Raw genomic sequence first — 23,117 nt, forward strand, 5'->3', positions numbered from 1 at the left:
CAGAGGCTTTGGTCACAAATTTGTACCTTTCCATTTGAAATGTACACGAAAAGGCTTGGTGATTTCAAAAGCATAAGAACAGGGCTCATTTTAAAAATTAAAGTCATTTTCTATCAAGAAGGTGCTTCCTCAAATCGTCATCATATTTCTTCTACATTTGTGAATGTCAGCAGGAGAGTTTCTAAGCATACTACACGCCCTGCTAGCCGCTCTCAGGCATAGGCAGCTTCTTTTGGATGTTACTGCTGATAAAAAGAGTAGGTGAAAGGGGGGTGGTAGGGAGAGGATGAGGAACTTTTTGAAGACAGGGAGAGATATTATCAAACTTATCAATATAGCCCTTCTGCTCTAGAAATGTTTGTCATTCTATTTTCTATTAAGCATGTAGGAAATGACATCGTGGACTGAATTAATTTCCTTCATGAACCGTTGGTGATTTCCTTTTAAAAGCCGTTAAATAAGTATCCTTTAAAATAGAATCAAAACGAATAAAAACAGCTCCCACTTCTTGAAATTGTACGTATGCTATGTTTTACGTACACTATTTCACTTACTGAAATAGGTGCTCTTATACCCATTGTATGGATTAAAAGTTTAAGACATGGGAAAGCGGAGATTTCAACCCAGGTCTTACACTAAAACTGGTAAGTTTAGGTCTTTCCTGAGTTTGGTAAAATGACATGCCTAAAGCCTCAATTGACACTGATGTACCAGAGAAAAGACTGAGATTAGAGTCAGCAGGAGGGAGGTTAGGAGGTGATGGAGAAGAGTGGAATGGGTGTATGAAGGAACTGGAAGCCCATTGCCCTTGGGAGGGTCTAAGAAAGAGTCTGAGAACTTATCTTCACGAAGGGCTCAGACATATCGCTGAGTTGGAAATACAACCTTACTGGCCACGTGTAACATACAAGCTACACACAAAATATGGAAGATCTGTTTTTCCTTCTTTTTCTTTCTCTGCCACAGAAATGAAAATATAATAATTGTTAAAAAAAAAAAAAAAAAGTGCCCAAGCATGGTAATGATGGCTCTGAGACATTTTTGTACTGTCCTTTTCTATGCCCCTTGTCATGTTCAAGTAACACACTGGCAATGTTTCTTGGTTAATGCATTGAAGATAATACAGGTAGAAAAAGAGTTTGAAGGGAAAAGAGTTTGCAGCTGTGGTGCCTATTAAGTCACAGGCGCTCAAAAAAAAATATTGTTGAATGAAGGAATTGAACAAAACTGTCTCTAGATTAAAAAAAAGAATCAGGCAAAAATATCAAATTCTCCCAGCTTAAATAAGTCCAATAAAAAAGTATCCACATTTTCCATTAACTCTTGACAACGTTCACGACTTGAATGAGAAAGTAAATGTGAAAATTTGTGGTAATATTTAAAATACATCACAAATTAATTATTGTTATTCATATACTTTGAAGAAGACTAGTTTTTAAAAACTAAATCTTTCTGAATGGTCAAGTGTTACAGAGTACTGTCTAAGAGGCTTTTTATTAGCATATATTCCCCCCAAAAAATTTTTGGATGCATCAAAGGAAACTGGATAATGAAGGCATTAAACAGAGATGTGTTTTTTAAGCCGACCACTCACATTATATACAAAGCGTTTTTGTGATTAATATTTCAGTTACATGGGGCTCCTAAGAGATTTATTTAGAAACAGAATAGGACCAGTACTTATTAAGGATGTGTTCGTAGGTTAACAAAGAGTAAACTCTTGCTATGTCCCATCTCATTCCAAATAACCTGACCAGTTTAAGTACCCACACATATTTGCATTAATCCTTCAGGAGCCTCATTCTTCCGCCACTTGACAACTTGCTTTAAATACGGCTTTCCCATATTTTCCACTTAAAAAAATGTGTTTAAAAATAAATTTATTGTCAAGGGAAAGAACTCTGTGGGCCTATTCCAAAACCCCAATTCGGAGACATCCAAAAATAAGTACAAACCTAATGAGTTGACTTTCCGAATAAAAAATGAACTCACCAGATCAAACAACTTTACTTTCTGCTTTATAAGAATAATAAAAAAGGTTTGTTAAAAGCCGTAACTTTATAGTGTGAAAACTGCCTTTCATTCTTCTGTCCACATTGAGCGGTCTCCCATCCACCCTTACCTGTAAATAGGGTCCATGAAGAAAGGAGTGGGTCTAGCATGCTGTAAGGAACCATCAGATGCTGGTCTTGGTTCACCGTTGCCTCCTTTCTTTTCCCCAAACACGTGGTTTTTACGAGGCTCTGTCAGCTTGGTCCCACTGGCTCTACTCCTACTGCCCATACTTAGATCCAGGGGTTGGTCTTGGCTTGTGGCCGGCGTCACTGGAGGCTTGGCGGGTACTGAGGTCAAGGGCTTCTCGTCCTTGCGTTTAGTGGTGAGATCAAAGGGAGACTCGGAGCTGCCCTTCTGCAGTTTCTTTACTTCACTTGGTGACTGGGGTTCCATTTTCAAAGGTAACGATCTCAAGTCTCTATCAGGAAATGGGTACATTGATTGAGAGAATGCTGGAAAAAACGGGAGGGGAAACATGGAAGGGTAAGGTAAAGCTCCAACTTTTTTGTCTTGCAGCCCCACCAGTCCTGCTGAACCAAAGTATTTCTCAGCAATAGAAGCGATAGCCTTTATAGAATCATTCACAGCTCCTGACACCGCAGTCTGCTCCTCTAAAGATGGTGAGAAAATGGAATGATTGCTGTGTTCTTTCTTATTATGTATTGAAGCCAGATTCGGAAGAGGGCTTACTTTGTCTTTGAACATTTTACCATTTTCTTTACATTTCTCTTTATCACTTTCAATGTCACTTTCCAGATCAGAGCCCGAGGTGGTTTCCAGGTCACTGCCACTTGGTGTACTGACATCATCAAGGTCACTACTCTCTGACTGGTCACTGATTTTCTCAAGGGGCCTCTCTTCAGAGGACCTCTCGGGCTGGAACTCCACTGGCTTATCGTCCCCTACAGGTGGGTGTTTAGATAGTGCCTTCAAAATATCCTGTGTAGCTGGCAGTATCTGAGGATGTGTCATGAGGGGACTTTGACTTTTGTTTGTCTGTTCAGTACTTGACAGTCCTTTAACAGGAGAACTAGCAGGTATCAAAGGAGGCCTGTGGTACAAGCCGGAAGGAAACAGACCAGGGAAGCTAAAAGAAAATCCAGGAGCTGTTGGAAAGGTAAGACCAGCAGGATGCCTATTGGCGCCAAAATAGTCAGCAAGGCCCGGGTTGGCATGACTCATATTAACCATGGACGTTTTATCCATAGCTGGGGTTCCAGGAAGTGAAATGCCTTGGCCAAAAAATCCACCTGCCGCAAAATGGTTCTTGCCCTCACAAAACCTCCTGTGTTTATTTAAGGAAGACGTAGTGCTGAACATTTGTCCACAGTCTTTGCACTTGATTTGGGTTCTGCAATCAGCATGCATGCGCTTATGACGACAAAGGTTTGAAAACTGAGTATAGGATTTATGGCAGACCTCACCTGTGTGCAAACAACAAAAAAGAATCTCAGGCTTTATAGCAATTGCTTCTGAATTTAGCAAGTATCACAATTGGTTTACCCCAGATTTCAATTAGGAAGCCAGGAAAAGACGTCGGAGGCACCAAAGTGGGTGCTCCAAACACAGAAAACCCCGTTTCACTAGATTCCAAAGCAAGGCATCCAACCTGACAAATGTCTTGAGACAGCACAAATATTTCATATATATATAAATATTCTGTCATCCCCATTGCATAATATTTTGTATCATATTTGTGTATTTAAATATTTATTAAAAAGTCAAATTCCAGCATGCATCGATTTCCCACCCAATTACTACACTAACAGAATCTTTACGATTAAATTCTTAAGACGTACTAAACATTACACAGAACAGGAACCCCTTTAAAATTTTAGACCGTTTAAAGAATTCTATATTGTAGGCATCAACACAAAATAAAACAGCCTTTCCCTCGACCAGAAACTTCACCTTTATTCCCGCTCCCCTTGGGGAAAAAGCCTGTGACTGCTCTACCATTATTTAATTTGTATTATATCATATGCTCTCATCATTCACACATCAAAGCCACACAACAATGTACATTGTGTATTCTGAGACATTTTTAACAATCATTTTCATGATTTGAGAAAGACTGACATAATTTACAATGGCGCTATTTTAAGCCTGCAAAGGAAACTAAATTGAATGTAGCCCATCCTGCATTGCTGGTTCCCATGAACTATGATCACGTCCTCTGACTTCCCCTCACACCAGTGGTTGTGCTAACCTTCCTGCATTTATGAAACCCCGTCCTTGGGAAACATGTCCACTTGTTGTCATATCTTCACGGGTTATCTCCGGGCTTGACTTCTATGTGGTACAGCCAACTACAGTAAGCAGGGGAGAGTGCGCTGAATGCTATAATCCAGTAAGAACACAGCAGTGGGTGCAGCTGGGAAATAACTCTCGTCCCCGAGAATTTGCCAGAAAAGTAAAACATCTTCTTCCTCACATATGTGTGAATAGATCTAAGTACATTTTAAGATGGAACTCCGTAACCCTTAATAATTCCTTTGCTAGGTAGGAATCTTACTCAATACACGGCCTGGCAGGATTATAGTATCCATTCCCCAAGCATCACACCTTTTACGTTACTTTAATAAAGATGAGCTCCCTTTATGTGTGAGCTTACTTTCATGCTTCTGTGCACGTTTTAATACATGCAGAAACATGATATGCCTTGTTGGTAATTGTTGAAACCAATTTATGTAAGAAATTAAATTGAAGACAAAATGCAACACTTATTTCTTTCATGTGACGACTGCCTTTAAATTAAGCTCCTAAGTCAAAACAATAACAATTTAAAAAGAAAATTCAAAGAAGACTTTATAGACCTTCAGTTATACAAAACTCATCCAGAACTTGGATTATCCCACACACAACCAAACAGGAAGTACCAAGTGATTCTCTCTATTTCTTTTACTACTAACAATTAAAATGCATTGCTACACATATCAATGTGCTTAGTAATATTAAAGGCGCTTTCAACTGTGGAATGATTTATGACATTGTAGAGACTATAACATGCATTTTAATGGGAAGAGAAGATGTGAGTGATTTCTTTTCAAGTTATTCTACTGGAATATGGACCAGAGTCTGCTTTAAAAATATATACTAGTTAACCATATACAATAAATACACATACTGTTTAAATTCTTTGATACACTAATTAAAACCATATGAAGTAGAGGGTAGAAACATGAGACTTTCGCTAGTTATACTAATTCAGCTATGAGCAACAACAAGAAATAGTAAATAAAATATTGACGGAATTATAAATGTGCACTCATTAAGACAGTGACACCTCTCCTCTGGGCATTAAAAGGCGTTGAGAAAAGATCTTGATGGGTATTCAAACGAGGTCTAAGTTTTTGAAAGGTTAGCAATGTGTTACCAAAGAAATGTTGCTCTCTACACTTCTTTCTAATAGCTGGATAGATTTAAGAAAATCAAGAGTAACAGAGGTGCATCTGACTTTCCTGGTTGTAGGCTCTGTTACACCAACGAATGGTGTTTGTCTCAGGTCCCAAGAACACAGAATCCGGGATGTCTCCTTAGGCAGAGGCTTTGTTTTTTCTCACTTGAAGATCTGGCCTGGCCCACCACAAACCACCAGGCCTCCAGGTAAGTGGCTCAATTGATGCTGCAGTCTATACTCTACTGTAATCTTCTCAGTAATAAGGAACTAGCCAGCAGCTAACATTGCATTTTTCTACTTATTAAACAAATTAAGAGGTATTTGGAATATATTCAGCCTATTAGAGCATATGGTTTCTATTTGGGAAGGCTGGAGGTTTCTGTAAAGGCAGTGAGGAATTGCCTTAGCACTGATGACGCTGGGCTCAAGCTTGGTGGCACACTGTAATAAGAGACAGTTGCCATAAACACACCAGGGGGGCTAAATCGTGGTGTGTGGCCTTCTGGTGAGAAACAGATATCAACTCTAGGTGAACCTCCTCCACTCCAAAGTCTCCACACCAACTCCTCTTTTGTTCTGAAATTACACGGCTATTATTCACAATTACTCCATGGTCCTCTGTCAGATTTTATATTTGAAGAATGCCATCTGCTATTTAAATTTACCAATAATTGCTGAAAATACATTCATGGGAAATAGTCTGCACAATCTGATTGGAAAGGGACACCCTACAGTGCTTTAAAGCAAAACACTTGATTTCAACACAATTAAAATTCCAGATCCCAGAATTTTAGATGATAGGAATTTCTATTTTCTGACTTTTACTTTAAATAATAGAGAAAGCATTAAATGGGTGATCATAATTCACTGTGGTCAATTCCTCCCTATTTTCCACCAAAACACGAGAAATTTATCAAAATTCATTTCTGAAAAATCAGAAATAAATGAACTATGTATATGTCTGTAGCACTTGCAAGTACATTTTAGGGCCTTACGACCTAGAGTCAGGAATGTCTTTTTGAGACAAGAAGTCTAAAATTTCCATTGTATACTTTATTTCCCATGACTTTCAACAGAGCTTCCTCAAGGGAGACTAGAGAGCACCCTTTTGTTTCTCCGCTAGTCCTCTTTACTCCACCAGGGAACAGAAGAACATATGAGCAAAACAGGATGCTCGGGTAAGCTGGAAAGGGAAAGAAAAGCTCTCTTGGTGCTTGGAAACACAAAAGAGGGCTGTGTAAAGGCAAAAAGGAGGAGCGTTAGTCTCTGGCATCTCCATGTTGGCACTGAAAATTAGTTTTTTTTCCATCGGGTCCTGTAGTAGTGTCTCATATACCTACTACAAACCATCGAATATTTGTCAAAGAAACTGTTTTGCAAGGGTTCCCAAGTCAGAGGTTTTGCCAACTCCTGAGTATGTTTCATCCAGTTCTATGCTTATCTGGATCCAAAATCTGTCTTAAATTTTGTAACACAGCTCAGTGAGTCACTGTGTTTATATGCCCAGCCGAGCAATAGATGAAAAGAAGTCCAGAGTCGTTGCCCAGATGGACTAAGAACAACTGATTTTCCATATGAAACATTTCAGCACAATACAGAGAAGAGGGGTGGGTGGACAAGAGAGGCAAATGAGGGCTGAGCTGTACTTGTACTAAAGCGCTCTGTACAAGGATATTCTAAGTAGGTGGTCAGATTGGATATCCCCTGGAAATACACTGCCCGTAAATCTGCCTTAGTGCAGTGGGTTATAGAAGCAGCATGTCCAGCATCAAAGTGAAAATGTTCTGCTTTTCAAGTAACTGAGAACTACCGATCTGCAACCTGTGATCAGCAACAAAGGGTAGATTAAAGGGCATTTTATCCCACCCACAACACACACACACACACACACACACACACACACACACACACACACACAGAGTCCTAATAAGCCTCCTTGCCAGGTGGGGTTCTTCTAGCTCTTTCTGATCCAGAACAGGTTTTTCTCACTTCATCTGGTTTAGTGGTATCTGCGATTTGCTGTTTTACAAAGCCACACACATTTTCAGTATGAGACAAATCTCGTTGTCTCTATTAAATCCCACAACCTGGGGAGGCTTCCTTTACATTATTTAACGACTTCTCTACCTGCTATTGATTCCATCTAAAAGAAAACACCCCAGGCATCATAGACAAAACACCATAGATCTGGTTATAAAAGATTTTCTTGTAATAGAAAATAGCCCAACTGGATGAGACCATAAATCGCTAATTCAGAGGGCCCCCTCATGGCCATGCATGGCCCACCCTCCTGATCACAGTGCCTTTTGGATAAGAGACAGTTGCAGGAAGGAGGGCTGGAGTGTGAAAAACTTACAGATAAAGGGCTTCACACTGCTGTGGATGTGCTTGTGTTGTTTGAGGCCCGACGAAGTGGCAAACGTTTTGCCACACTCCGGGCACGCGTGGGCCCGGGCACCAACATGCTGAGAGCGGATGTGCCGCTGAAGGTTGCTAGGGTCCGTGAAAACCTGCTAGGAAATGAGTACTGATTAATCAAGAAACTTAATTCTAGGACACAAGAAAGAAGACCAGGAATAACTCAAGAAGGAATTTTGTGTATTTGTTTTGTTTTTATTTGTTTACCCAAAGACCGAAAGAAAGTCGTATTTCCAAAGTGTCAGCCTCTCTAGGGTCAGGACTTACAAATTATTCAGTTTTGTATACTTAGCACAAAGTACCCGCTGGTATCAGTTGAACAAAATAATTAATGGCATTATTACAGCACATTTAAGGGCTTTTTGATTCTATTTAGAGTGAATGGAGTTGGATAATAAAAATGCAGGCCATGACATTATTAAAAACTGGTGTGCTATTTACACCCTTTAAACAAAGACACACTATGTACAAAATTGGGGGGATTTTGACTCAAGTATCCCAAATCTATTCAAGGAGTTCCCCTAGGGTATAAATTCTAACACAGTGTTTCATTAAGTTACCATTAAGCTAAAATCATTCCTTCGGACATGGTACTAAGAAAACTAAACAAACGAACAACAAACAAACAAAAAAAGAAATAGGAAAAAGAAAAAGCTACCCACACATCAGGGAGCAAAACATCTCTAAAGACAAAGTCGAATGTCCCAATTTCCACTGGCATGAGAAAAGATATTCAAATGTTATGAAAAGTTTTTGGAAAGAGAACTCAATTTTCATGACACCAGGACATCTTTTAGTTAATTGAGAAACATGAAAATTCAATGATGTGAATTGCCGTTCCCGTGGTTCAGAGTTACGGTCAAGGTGAAGGGCTTTCGTTTCACTCTTAACGTTGTTCAGTCCTGGCCACTAAGGCACTACACTTTTAATTAGAACCGAGTCATAATTTATGGTGGGGACTTCGGTGGAAAAACCTGCAAATGTAGGAGTCTCCCATTCTTTCTGAATAGGCATTCAGAAACTTTATGGGATTTCCTCACAAACTGATCTTAAAAGAAATTAGTAATGTGCATTGGATACAATTTTCACTCTCCATTAAGGCTATAAAACAACCCCACGCTGGAAAGCCAGTAGCGGAACCAGGAATTTACCAAGGATGTGTGACACTTAGTTCTGGAACTCACCATCAAACCTTGTTTCCTCCCTTACAAAAATAAGAGGATACCCACTAAGTGTTTCTATACACTGTGCTAATGCCTTGTAGCACACAACACTCCATCTACTTTTCTCAGGATATTTATAGTTTCCCCTCTCAAGGCTTGTTTTTATATACCGTGGCAAATGATGGATTAAGAGAGAGCAGGATGACACAGAGGGGCCAAGTAGTCTACAAATTCACTGTACCTTGGCACAGTTCTCACATTCATAGTGCTTTCCACTGTCATGTGACATCTGGTGGCGGATTAAATTGGACTTCCAGTTAAATGCCTTGGGACACTGATCACACTTGTATTCCCTCTCTTCAGTATGTGACAACATGTGTTTCTCCAGGCTGTTAAGAGAACAATTGATTTAATAGGACATGGTGACCAAGAACACATTCATAAACAGAACGTCACTTTATTACTAATCCAACTGGCAATTAAAGAAAGAAGAGGGAAAGGAGTTGAGTCGGAGAAGGAGAGAGAGGAAACAGGCTTGCAACAGACAAAAGTACGTTTTATGTTCCCTAGACTCTGTCTCTCAGCAATCCAGAGAAGTACCCCTGTTGTTGGGAAATAAATCTGATTCAGCTAGCAGAGTTTAGGTGCCAATTTAGGGGAATGATAAACAACTAGCGAGCTGTCCAGTTCTGGATTTGTTACACAGTTCTAGCCGCAACATGTATTGCTGTTACCCACTTAATTCAATCACAAACACTCAAATAGGAAACATTAAGAAAGCGCTTAAGAACATGCAGGAAGCTATTCTATCTACTGTATATAACGCTTACACTCAACAAGGCACTTTTATTCCTACTCAAATCACCATATGGGAAAGTGAGCTGTAAGCTAACTATTCAACAAGCAACTTCCCAATGCAACCAATATAATGGATGGTCAGACAGATGGACCGATGAATGAACATGTATGCATATAGATAGAAACATTATCTAGAAAAAAATATATAAGTATATATACTATAATCTAAGATTATATATATACAACCTATGAATTAGGGAGGAAAGAAAAGTATATCGTATTATAAGTGGATGCACTAGTAAAGCCCCTCAAAAGAAAAACAGGGTTAGAATTTTCTCACAAGCATAGCTTCTCTATGTTTTAAAGCTTAGACTATTTTACCTTCTCAAATGTTTCCTTCCCTCTCTAAAATTTGAATATGAAATCTGCATGAATAGAATGAAAAGTAAATATTATAGATAATGGATTACTGTGATATTCAGAAGATGTCTGCGACATTTTTGTTAATTAAACACACACACATAACACATTAGGATACTACTCCCAAATAAAGTAACCAGAGCTCCTCAGAGAAATAGCCTGTTTCAAATGTGAAGCATGAAATACACAAGATGGGCCTTGAACATCTTGTTATGGCAAAAAGCAAGAGAGTTATAGATCGTGTCAAAAAAATTAGGGTGCCAACCTGAAGAGACACCCACTGACTAAAGATGGGGAAATTTAAGCATCAGTAAGAGTAATAATCTCATCTTTTAATGATAATGATACTCAGAAACAAACAGAACCTCACCAGTTACCCCAGGAAGATGCTGAGAAGCCAAGTCATTATTCTGAAAACTAGTAAATAAGAGGAAAAACTCATGTACACATCCTGCCTTTCCTATACGAACTGTCCTTCAGGGTGAGCAAATAAACAGTGAGGGGAAGTTTCTCTACATAGAATTAATCCAGATAATAAATAATGAAAGAACGGGGGGAATTAGAATACATTCATTTTGCAGCCCCTAAAGAATGAATGAATCTAGGCAATCCATTATATGCCTCCTGGTGGAAATAAATGATACCATCAATGAGGTATTCTTCCTAAAATACTGAGCCTAAATCTGATCACAGCTTGGGATGTAACCATGAGTATACAGAGGAAACAGAGGAGATGGAGAAAGACGTTAAACAATACCAAGGGGATATAATCAGCAGAATACAGACTGGAGGAAATGCTACAGGAAAAAACACTCATTAACTTCTGCATATAAACTGTAATGAGAAAGAGGGAGAGAGACTTACTGGCTTTGACTGGGGGAACCTATAAATTAAGAAATATAAGAGGGACGTCAACCAATTGCCATGATGGACCTTATTTTGATCTTAATTCAAACCAGAAAACTCTAAAAATAATGAAATGACTGGGGGGAATTTGAACACCGACTGAATATTTGATAGTATTAAGGAACCATTATTTTTAAAATGAGCTTATGTTTTACAGTCCTTACTTTCTACAGACACATACTGAGCTATTTATGAATAAAATGACATAGTGTCCAGGATTTGTTTCAAATAATCCAAAATGAGTATAGCTGAGACAAGATAGGCCTCGTGTGATAATTACTGAACCTGAGTGTATGGGTGTTATTACACCGCCCTCTCTAGTTTTGTGTGTATTTGAAATCTTCCATAATAAAAAGGTATTTAAAAAAAAAACTGACTACCAAGCATGCGAGCACTGTTTCTTCCTTATATTTTATTTTTCTGTGAAATGAACACTCTAAGTTTGAGAATCAAGTAAGACCTCTGTGTACCTAGAATATGTTATCCAGTGTTTGTACACACCATGTGCGTGGAAGTGTGTGTGAAAAAATGATATGCCCTTTCTCATATCTTGATAAATTAGAAACACCTTTCCATATTTTTCTCCTCCTCAGTTTCCTCCTTCCACTTCTATTCATATTGGCACATGAACTTATTTTTCCTGCCCTATGAGTCAGTCGACTTGGTAATGCTATTCTATTTGAGCACCAGTGGCGATATCTCTGTGAACAAAAGGTACCAGGAGAGTACAGGTGTGTGGAGTCACAAGAATGTCCCTATCTTTATCTACAATATGTAACCCTCTGTTTGTTACACAGGTTGAAATGTTAACCAGAGAGTTAAGAGAAAGATATCAACAATGGCAGTTAACATTGAACTGAGTCAGGGACATCTTCCAAAATCGTTGTACACATTGCTATTCATACTACTGTCTTTAGCAAACTATCAAGGCATGCCATTTTATGACATATATTATATTCCAATATGCATCTCAAATCATAAACTCTGAAACCTAGTGGTAAAAGACTGTCCTATACATTGAGACTTTTTCTTGCCTCCTAACTCCAAGGGTGTGATATTGTTTTAAGAGTAACCACAAAAGGGGGAAAAAGATAGCAAAGTAAAGGAAACTTTCTCTTTTTTTGCTTCTTCTAATCCAGCATAAAACCCATATTGTTCCATGGAATGATCAGCTGTCAGCTAATCAGTGATAGAAAATAAAAAGGCAAGTGGTTCTTGCAAAAGCAAATGTTCATTGCTTTCATAAACACAGAAGTATCCAGTCAGTCATTAATGAAACTTCACTTTTCATAGAATTTTATCCCAATTTATAGAGCTTTGCTTAGCCTTCTGGGTTCAACCTTTGTTTCTCGCCCCCCTTTTTTTTTGGAGGGTGGTATTCTTTTCTTAATATTTTACACAAAAGATACAGAACAGAATAATATATCATGTCAAGAAAGGAATTCTCCTTTGTTTAACATATAAAACAATATCGGTTTCAATAAAGTGGAAAATATTCAGGGCACATAGGTGCTGCACTGGCTAAATTATATAACCCAGAATATCACCTGGATGACTGATATCAGGTCGCATAGTGACATGATATATCCATCTGGCTGAGCTACTGAAAAGTGAGTTTTGAGGGTTCATCCAATGCCAGATAATTAGGTTTCCTTATTGTTTTCTATTGAATGTTTGACTGAAGGAGCTAAATCGACAGTTGGTTTTGGCATTAAGTAGCACTGACTCAGGCTTAATCTTATACCTAGTCAGAGTAAGAAGCTTTCTCTACCTAAGAAGTATTGCTATACACAACATTTTAGCGTTCAGTCTGTCCATTTTTGCTTTATAATATGCTATCCATTATTTTTTATAACAAAATAGAAGGAAATATACTTACTCTCTGGCATCAGAGATATGGCTTTACAGTATAAGTACTTTTCTTACCTGCTGGTATTTAGTAGCAGGTAAGGAAAGTATTTTCATTTTGGTTTTTAATTTGGACACAATGTATTTAGGAGACATACTGTGACGGTTTTTGATTACAAATCCATGTTTTACCAAACATACATAACGGATTTATTCTCTATGTGGGTTTTTATTAAGTAGTAAAGATAAGTTTAAAGGGTACTGGGAAAACCCTCTTAGCCCCCAAAATGTTTTCTCCCTAATAGCTAGATTAAGCCTGAATTTTCAAAGCTAGACAGATTCATTCTTTTGACTCAGTCTCCTCAAGGAATGGGTTATACTTGATGCCTTTTTGGTCATCTATGCATTAAAATGGAATGAAACCCTTTCCTACGAGAAGAGAGATGCGGGGCAATCAACAGAGGTGAAAGGAGAAAGAGGAAGAGGAGGCACTAAGGAAAGAAAGGAAACAAAAAGGTAAATTAAAAGAGGTGAGGTGTCCAAGACAAACTGTGAGTAATTCACATCCTTGACTAAGGCTGGCTGATATACTCCCATACCCATTTAAACACAGTGTTTTTATGTTCGTTGAAATTCTGATTATAGGTTCCAGATTTAAAAGCAAAGTAATGAATACAATTATTAAAATTGTTTGTGGACCAAGGCGAAAACCATTAGGTAGAAAAAACAAACACACAAACAAAAAACTTATTAGCTGGCTAAACACCTTTCTGATCTGAAAGACCATTTTGTAGCATAATTATCAATACAGTTTTCAAAACATAGGTTCCAGGGTTGTTGTTTTCTTTAATAGAAATTTTTAAAATGTTCTTGAATTAAATTCAAAGGGCTATGAAAAGTTAATATTATCACTGAAATATGTTTTCATTTTGTTAAAAATGAGTATTATAGAATTATTTCATTTAGATCGTGTTTACTTTTTCCTTTTTTGAAAATTCAATATTTTCTTCACTGAACATGCTTCTCTTATTCTTTTATAAGAGAATATAATTATTATTCTTATTATTTTCTTATTTCTTATTTCTTATTCTTATTTCTAATTGTTATTCTTATTCTTTTATATATGTGCGATTTAGATAAATAGTTGAAATTAAATCCATAGATTACACTGATCTATCAAAAGACTACCTATCTTCATTAAGTAAGTACCAGCACAGTCTCTTTTTTATCGTCTAAATGTTTCTAGAGGGTCACTTTTCTGTTTGGTGTATAATTAGATTAACTAGCATCATTGTTGCCTCCTCTACTCTTGATACCTCCTCTAAGTTACGTTTTACTATAATGTTAAACTTTCAATTGGCAATAACCCTCCTTAAATAATAAAAGTATTATTTTCTATCTGGCATCAAAATAACTAATTCTAACTTCACTGCAAATATTTGACAGGTGAGAATTTCCAGGGGAAAATGATTTCTGAACGTGTGACTAACACATTTGTCCAGCTCATTGCTGTTCCAAATTTCCTATTTGCATCAATTCTGAAAATTCAGCATAAACATTTTACTGTAGAGTAAATAAACACGTTTTTGTAGTGCAACATGCCATGTCTAACCTTTGCAAATCGGGAAACACTTGGTCACATTCCTTACACTCCTGAATTGCATGTATCTCTCGGAGATCATTTTCACTCTCGAGTTTTTGTTGAAAGTCCTCCTCTACCATGGAGAATGCCGAGTGGGGTGTGCTGCATGGGAACTTCTGGTGATCCGCTAGTTCAGCCTTGGACTCAAAGAGCTGGTCACAGTCCTCACAGCGGTATTGCCGTTCTTCTGTGAAAATAATTCAGGTGTTATCAGAACTAGGTGATCAGGAAGTGCCACCACACACTGGCAGTTCTTATCGAATTATGGAAGACATAATAGAAATTATTTGGTTGTCCTTTCCACCACTTCCATTTTAACATGGATTAGAAATAGTAAATGTAGGGACTTCCCTGGCGGTCCAGTGGTTAAGACTCCGCACTTTCACCTCAGAGGGCACGGGTTTGATCCCTAGTCGGGGAACTAAGATCCCGAATACCGTGCAGTGTGGCAAAAAAAAAGAAAAGAAAAAAAAATTAAATGTAAAGAAGCCAGGACAAAGCCTACAACAATAACAGAAGTGATTGCCGTGGCTCCCGTATAGCTTTCTTATCAGATAAAACTTTATGACGAAACCCTTCCAGGGTTTAATATTCACAGGATATTAAAAGTCATAATGACCACTTACTGAGCATCATTATGTCCTCAACCCTGTACATGGATTATTGATATTCCTAAAACCTGACCATGAGGAATTATATGTCAGATTTGGATCCCAATTTTTAGATGAGGGTATGGATGCTCAGAGAAGTTCAGTAACCAGTCAGGGATCATAGAGCTAAATGGTTATGTCAGACTCTGAACACACACCTCTGTTCCATACCCTTCTCGCTGTGCCATGTTACCTGGACGGGACATGGGACAGAGTCCCTGTCTGAGCCGTACTTAAACCTGGCTGATATCAATAAACTTGGAAATGCTTTAACGTTCGTCATGACTTATAATGTGACACAGCGTGATTTTAGCACTTTTCTAGGCTCATTTATGTTCCCTCAGGGCCAGTGCTAATTGGCATGGCTTTGTTAAACAGCCAGCATGTCATGCATTTGCGCTTTAAATCACTAAGATAAATAAATGGTAATAGTGGGGACCAGAGATAAAATGCTACGGAGTGTCAGGTAGTGACGCCATTGCTTCTATTCTTTTCATTGGAATAGCTTTCAGCCCACTCATGAGGCCATACTATGCACTGATCACACAGATATCATCACAGAAGTCCTGCAAACAGCTCACAATGCTGAAAGTCACAGAGGACAGCAACACGATACATCATCCCTGTGTTACAGACCTGCAGCCAGGACCTATATCCAGTTATTCATTGACCGAATGCTTTTGAGGGAATATTTTAGTCACCTACTGAATGTGAGGCATTTTGCTAGGGAATGAATACATAAGAAACCCAAGGGGATACACATGTGAACAACTAGTGTGACACATCTTATGACAGGTGCATGCACAGGCCTAAATTAGGAGCCCAGAGGAATATACCAAATCCATCTACCCTGAGGAAGAGAGGGTTCAGCAGAGATTTTGTAATGAGGAAGAATCAGCCAGGTGAAGCCGGATGAGGGAAGACATTGCAGGCGGTGGGAATACCATGGACCAATGACGAAGGCAAGATAGAGCAGGGCAGGCTCGTGGAAAGGCAAAGCTATAGTAAAGTGTGACAGGTTTATAGGGTGCATGTAGGGGAGGAGTGGGCAATGAAGTTAGAGAGGGTCGCAGGTCACGAGGGGCTTTTTAGGTCCATGCTAAGAAGGGTACAGGAAGCCACTGAAAGTTGGAATGCCCCATTGCAGCTTGAGAAGCCAAGCAGGGAGGTCAAACGGGTCGCTGCTGCTGTGATCCATATACGATACTGGTTCCGTTTAAACTAAACCAATAACAAAGGGGCCAGAAAAGTAAAGAAATTAGTATGTAGATTCAGTAGGGTTTGTCACCTTTGGACTTGGTTAAAGAAGAGGGAGCTATTTTAAAATAAATCACCTCAGCTGTAAGACAGGTTTCTCAATAACATAAACTAGGTAATGGAAACGTTTCCTATAGTTTGTGACACTATTCACATGTTTAAGATCTAAATTTAGGATCTCAGCCAGCAGTCTGAAAACAAACAACCTCCAGACCTATGAGAAGGCATAGGCTTTAGAGACAGCAAGACCTCGGTTTGAATGCTACCACTTTCTAGCCATGTGGTCTTGGCCAATTTACTTAGCCTTATATGGCCTCATTTTGCTACCTGTATAATGGAAATAATTCCTTTCTTACAGGTTTGATCTATGTCTAAAAGACTAAATGAGACACTAAATAGAGAGCATAAAATATCTAGCATACAGTAGGTGTACAATGCATGTGTTTTATTTTCTCTTTTCTAAGAAACATTAAATCCTAGAAGTATGAAATACAAATCACCATGTAAACATCATAAACATTATATTTAACATATCGGGTATATGTATGGATATGGGTATGACACATTGAAAATGAAAAGCAACCGATGGGTTCCAGAGTGTTGTAAAGGCAGGTAATTTATGAATGGTAGCCCTAAAAGAAAAATAGTCACCTCCATTTAGGCTTTTTAGAATAGTACAGTAACCATTTATATTTAAAAAAATAATTGTTTGAAAACCTTTTTAGAGCAAACATTCACTGATGAAAGATGCCTTGTACGAGAGACAGCCCAAATTATTATTATTTTTTATATCATCTGAACACTCCCTGCTGTCAAAGAGCCCTTTCCCACTGGGTCAGGCTCCCCATTCAGGCTCAAATTCTACCAGGCTAGTTAACAAGTCTGGGTTTCTGAGGCCATTGACTTGTCACAGTTTCTAAGAAGAAAACAAGTTCCAAACGGCTCCTCAAAATACAACTGGTATAATCTACAAAGAGGCAGAATGCAGCTCAGCCAAAGGAGAAAAATGTTCAAGTAAAGAGCCAGCCAATAGTGGTAGCTTTCTTTGCAGGAGCTACAGATGCAGAGGCTGAGGTTCTCCTGTTTGGAAGGCCAGAGAGATGGGAAGTGGAGCCATCCTCACCTCTCACTGGTAACCCTTCCCAGTGGTCCTTCCAACTATAAAAACACTCTAGAGACACCACTAGATTATGCTAAATCAAATCACATTATATGAGGGGAGAGAAACAGGAAAAAGAAAGAAAACAGTCTTAAACGCTCATCCCAATGATACAATCAATACAAATAAAATTTCCTTTCACTCTTACCTAAATATACATCACTAGTAATTATAATTCTTTTTTTTAATTATAATTCTTTTTGATCCCCCCTTCTTTAATTTAGAATAGGTCTCTAACAAATACAAATTCCTCTGGCTCTAAAATTTCCTCATCTGTACTTTTCTCCCAATCCTCATGCTCCAGCCCTCTCCCATATGGTCACGCTGGCTAGGATTTTACTCAAGTAGAAATACTTTTCCCGGTAATAGAACATTACGTGGGAGAAACAACTGCTAGATATACAAAAGCCCAAGACCAAGCTCCCTGAAATGACTTTTGTACAGTGAAAGGACTCTCACTATAGTCTAAGGCATTGACAAAAGGTTGACCTATGTGATGTCTCAGTCCAAATATTCAAAATTCCTCTGACCTCCATTTCAGAGAAGACCTCTGCTTCCTTTAGCTTCACCGTAATATTAGCCAGATGTCATACCAAGAAAATAGCTACTCTATGAGAAGGAATTTCTTAAACCTGACATTGACTACCCAGGGAAACTAACAAGTACCAAGTGTGACGGACCCTTTGGCATGCTCCATCACAATCTCCAAATGAGGGTGGCGCGGATGGTGGCATGAGTGGTACTAACCGTGGATATCCGGTGCCATAGTGTCATGGGGATAGTCTTCACTCTTCATGAACAGCAGGAGCTCCTCTCCTGGTGCAATGTCTGCAACTACTCTATAAAATATCTTCAAGAGACAATGAAGGGGTGGGGGGAGAGAAAGAGAAGTGAATATTAAGAAAGGGCAAGATATACACTAAGATAACTGTACATTTTCCCGTACCTTAACAAAAATATTCCTTTTTATTTTCATCAAAAGAACTAGCTTTCCTGTTTTATACACTGAGAACTAGCCCTCTGATGACAAATGGAAAGCTGTGACTCTCATGCCAATTCATAAATCTTTTCCAGCTCCCACTTCACAAATCAAATTTTCTTAATGCGAGCCTTGCTGTGTCACATACACCCTGTGTAATGTTTAACAAAGAACAATCCCTTCTCTGAATTCCTTACTCTAGGGAGCCACACACATACTCAGAGAGTTGAATGTGTCTTGCGTTATCCAGCAGTGGCCTAGCGAAGACTGGCAGGGGCACAATTACTCCCCTCGAGCATGTTCTCAAAAGTAGCACCTTCTCAACAAGGAGCTTTGAAGGTAATAGGCTGGAGGGACACAACATAAAGAATCATGACAACAAGATCTGTGGAGAACATAGTCAAAGGAGAGCATTTGGTTTTTTAAAAACTGAATCCCTCTTTTACCAATCAAAAGTGCCACTCACGGGCTTCCCTGGTGGCGCAGTGGTTGAGAGTCTGCCTGCCGATGCAGGGGACGCGGGTTCGTGCCCCGGTCTGGGAAGATCCCACATGCCACGGAGCGGCTGGGCCCGTGAGCCATGGCCGCTGAGCATGCGCGTCCGGAGCCTGTGCTCCCCAATGGAAGAGGCCACAACAGTGAGAGGCCCACGTACCGCAAAAAAAAAGTGCCACTCACAGGTCCAGGACCTGCCATCATGACCCAGATACTGATCCCACTCTTTGAAAGCAGGCATTATGCCTTCAATTGATTCCTTTACCAGGGTTTGGGGGTGGTGCTTATTCCTCTTACTTTCTAGCAAAATGCTGATGAGAGGAAGGATTTAAGAAATCCATTAATAACTGACTAAAAGGCAGTGGGGCAAGTGTGGAAAAAACCCTGACTTATAATTTCCAAGAGCTGCCTACCTTTCCCCGACCAGCGTGGTTACCCTAGGTAGGTCATTGCCCAATCACCTTGTCTAGGATTCCGGGTTTCTTCATTTATAAAAGCATTTAATTCTGATTTGCAACATATACAAACATCGAATCATTATGTTGTACACCTGAAACTAATATAATGTTATATGTCAATTATATCTCAATATAAAAAGGATTTAATCATGAAAATATTTAAGGTGGCTTTTCTTTTTAACATAATATGTTCTTAGCTTTTAATTCTATTCTAGGATTATTTATTAAACAACGATTCCGTAACCAGATAGGGGTTATGAAAGAAAGAATAAAGTTATGCAGTTAACTGGTGAAAATGAGAACAATTACATTCACACACACTCACACACACACACACACAAATACCACCAAAAGCAACAATGACAACAATAAAACTAGGGATTCAATTCTGCTCAGTCTCAATGCAATGGGGAGAAAAACCACATAACACAAATTGGCACACCCTACTAAGAAATGGGAAGGATCTACTTTGAGAAGACATTGCTCTACCTGTGGTTTCTTACAGGACCACTTATTTCAAACTGAGGAAAGTTGAGTAATTTAACGTTTTATAAGATCAACAGAAATGTGTATAACTTTAATTATATTTATCTGTTTATCTCTTGAAAAGCAGGACATTAAACATAAGTACGTGCCTCTTCATTCCAGTAGGTGGCTCTAAACTCCAATTGTTTATTTTTCTTTAAAAAGACCAGAGCACAAAACTGTGCTAAATTCAAAAAATAACTCAATGAGGAGTATTTTCTGCTTAGTTTCTTTCCTGTCAAAATAAAATCATTTTTTTCATGCAACAGTAATTTAACCACATGAAGTTGCTTTATAGAAAATAATGCCAAACATAAAATGTTGCCCTAATATAATATAACCTAAGATTCTTTATCTCTATCCTTAGATAAAATCCAGACTATCTTAGGAAAATTACTCTTTGTTATGTGCTGATTGTATAAAAACCAGAGAATTTACAGTTTGTATCTTATTAACCCTAACATTCACATCTTCCCTTCTCTGGAAGTACACTCAGAGGAATAATTCTGCTCAAAAAGTTACCAGATTAAAAAAAAGAAAAAGTGTGCGTTTGCTTTCTCCCCCTAAACTTTCCAGTTAAATGCTTATTAGTGCCCTGTTTCATTCTAGAGTTCTATTTCCCCTTAGAAAACAATAGACTTCTCTCAACAGTTTGAATCACCTCTTCTTTTGGCATCTCTCAAAGGTTTAACTTATTAGCTTCCTTTCCAACAACATGTTGATATTTGAATTGTGACATATTAGAACTTTTCAGTGGCTTCTCGGAAACAGTGATGTTAAAGAGACAATATCCCGAAAGACCGTAAAACAGTACAATTGTCGCTTTTGGGGAATGCTGCAGAGACACACATGCCAGGTCACTGGAAGAAAGTATTATGATATCATTATTTTCTTTTGAATAATAGAGTCCACTATTAATCATGTCTTTTTTAATTCCATTTTAGATTTACTCAATCCAGTGTGAACAGTCCAAGAAACAAAAGAAAGTGATAGATACACTGTAACTATACATTAGAAAGATAATTCTCTTTGCCGGGACTTAGATCACTACTGTAATTTCCCTTTAAGTGTCCAGATTGTCACGTGAAGAATACTGAGTGCATAAAAAATAAAAGACACGGAAGAGCATTGATGTTGGCTTTATTTACTGGAGGTAAAAGGTGACATTCCAGGCCACGAAAGGCAAGGCAAAGCAGAGTGGGTTTTAACTTCAGGGTGTTCTTTTCGATTTTAAGTGAATTTTTATGGTGCTCGTGAAACTGAGGTTTGAAAAGAACTGGCAAGAGCCCGAAGTAATGAGGGCAGATTCTGGGCATGCTTCCTCATATCGCAGTAAGAATGTGCCTTGAAGCCCCATCTACCGCCCTTAGAAATCCAGTGCTTTTTTCAAGGTGTTGTTACCACTTGCCATTTCATTATATCTCAACTCTTTGGATTTTACAGAGACTTAAGCAAAATTATGTCTTTGCTCTTATAATTACAATGGTCCCAAAGTGTAATTTGAATGCTTGAATCCAGAGATGTCTACATACAAAGCTGGTTTATGTTCTAGCAATAACAATACACCAGCAGGCGTTTGAGAAGTGAGAGAAGTAGTTTAAATGAAAACATAATGACAATTTGTTGCCTCAAAACAATTATGTGGGGGAAAGATGGAATGTAATGTTGGAGAAATCAAGCCTTTCAGAAAAGTTATCGCGTCTATGCTTTTATGTTAGAAAATGGGTCTTTCAGCAAATAAAAATATAATAAAGAACGGAAGTGATTTATGTAGCTTCTCCCGCAGGTTTGTCTATTAAGTATGCTTGACCATGATTATAAAAATGTAATCATAACATCTTTAAAATCAGTGTATTCTCAAAATTTCGGCTATATATTGCAGTCTTATGAATTACATGTCATCTGAGTTATGTACCCGAAGCAGCGACATGACTAATCTAACCTCTCCGGGTTTTGTGTTAGATAAAAATGGAAGGGAATCAATTCCTCTGTTAAATTCCATAAAAGAGTTAACAGGTCTCTTCCATCAGGGAGTTTTATGGAAAAAGTTATCTGGAACCAAAATAAAAATGTCCTGGATCTGGGATTTTGTGATGAATTCAACTCAAGTATTTAAAGAGGGCCTCAAAATCTCACTTAGAAAAAGTTAGAATGGATACAAAAGGGTTGTTGATTTATTATTTTGCTGTGTGTCTCTCAGAATGCTCTACTAGAAGGGAGAAGACAATCTCTCCCAATATAAGGTGAAAAATTAGAGGAATGGGGCCTTTTAGTATAAGAAAATAGGATTATATGAGAATTCCATTTTTTAAAAGTCATGATAAATATTTAAAAACTGTGTTAACTCCTTTAGAGTTTTCTGTTTGGTAGCTAATACCAAATTCCAGAAACACAACATGTTATGAACACGACCTAACTCTCCATATATCGGAAACTTTTGAAAGTTGAGGTGGTCTTTTCATTTTATCATAGAAAAAGTTTAATTTTTCCAATATCTTGCTGGACTCTTTTTAATTTTTCCAGAAAGCTTTATCTCTGTCCTTGTAAGTATGGATATTATATCTAAATCCCTGAATACTTTAATTTATAAGAATAAATATTATAGTAAATGGTTTAATAGATCTTTCTATATTCTTTTATTTTAAAATTTGCCAAAATATCACACTAGTGAAATTTCTTAATATTTTTTTAAAAATTCTAAAGCACTCAGATATTTGAAGATAAAACTAGAAATCCCGCAAATTGTTCACTTTTACTACTAGTGAAATTCACAATTTAAGGCATAAGTATATATTATGCATGTATATAGGAATTACTCTAAAAAATAATTATTATTCTTAATTTATTTTAATCAAACCTTGAAATGGTTCCAAATGTCAAAAGGATATCTGTTCAGTTAATATTCATAAGGCTAAGCTAAAGGTAAAAGGCAGTGGTGATGTGG

At 38.0% G+C, this 23,117-nt stretch overlaps 1 protein-coding gene across 4 annotated transcripts in view; it reads right to left on the reverse strand.

Moving 5' to 3' along the window:
- MECOM (MDS1 and EVI1 complex locus) overlaps positions 1 to 23,117 on the reverse strand; it is a 285,173-nt gene that overhangs the window by 28,357 nt on the left and 233,699 nt on the right. For 2 of the 4 annotated variants that reach the window (XM_065877047.1, XM_065877046.1), the window contains exons 3-7: positions 18,464 to 18,566; positions 14,621 to 14,837; positions 9,278 to 9,425; positions 7,812 to 7,965; positions 2,123 to 3,479 (exon numbers count right to left, since the gene is read on the reverse strand). In XM_065877047.1, the coding sequence (XP_065733119.1) occupies positions 2,123 to 3,479; positions 7,812 to 7,965; positions 9,278 to 9,425; positions 14,621 to 14,837; positions 18,464 to 18,566 (1,979 nt within the window). Of the gene's footprint in view, positions 1 to 2,122; positions 3,480 to 7,811; positions 7,969 to 9,277; positions 9,426 to 14,620; positions 14,838 to 18,463; positions 18,567 to 23,117 lie in introns of those variants that run through there. The other 2 variants (XM_065877048.1, XM_065877045.1) reach the window with 2 other exon arrangements.

Source organism: Phocoena phocoena, chromosome 4 (genome assembly GCF_963924675.1).
Source record: "Phocoena phocoena chromosome 4, mPhoPho1.1, whole genome shotgun sequence".
NCBI classification, from domain to species: Eukaryota; Metazoa; Chordata; class Mammalia; order Artiodactyla; family Phocoenidae; genus Phocoena; species Phocoena phocoena.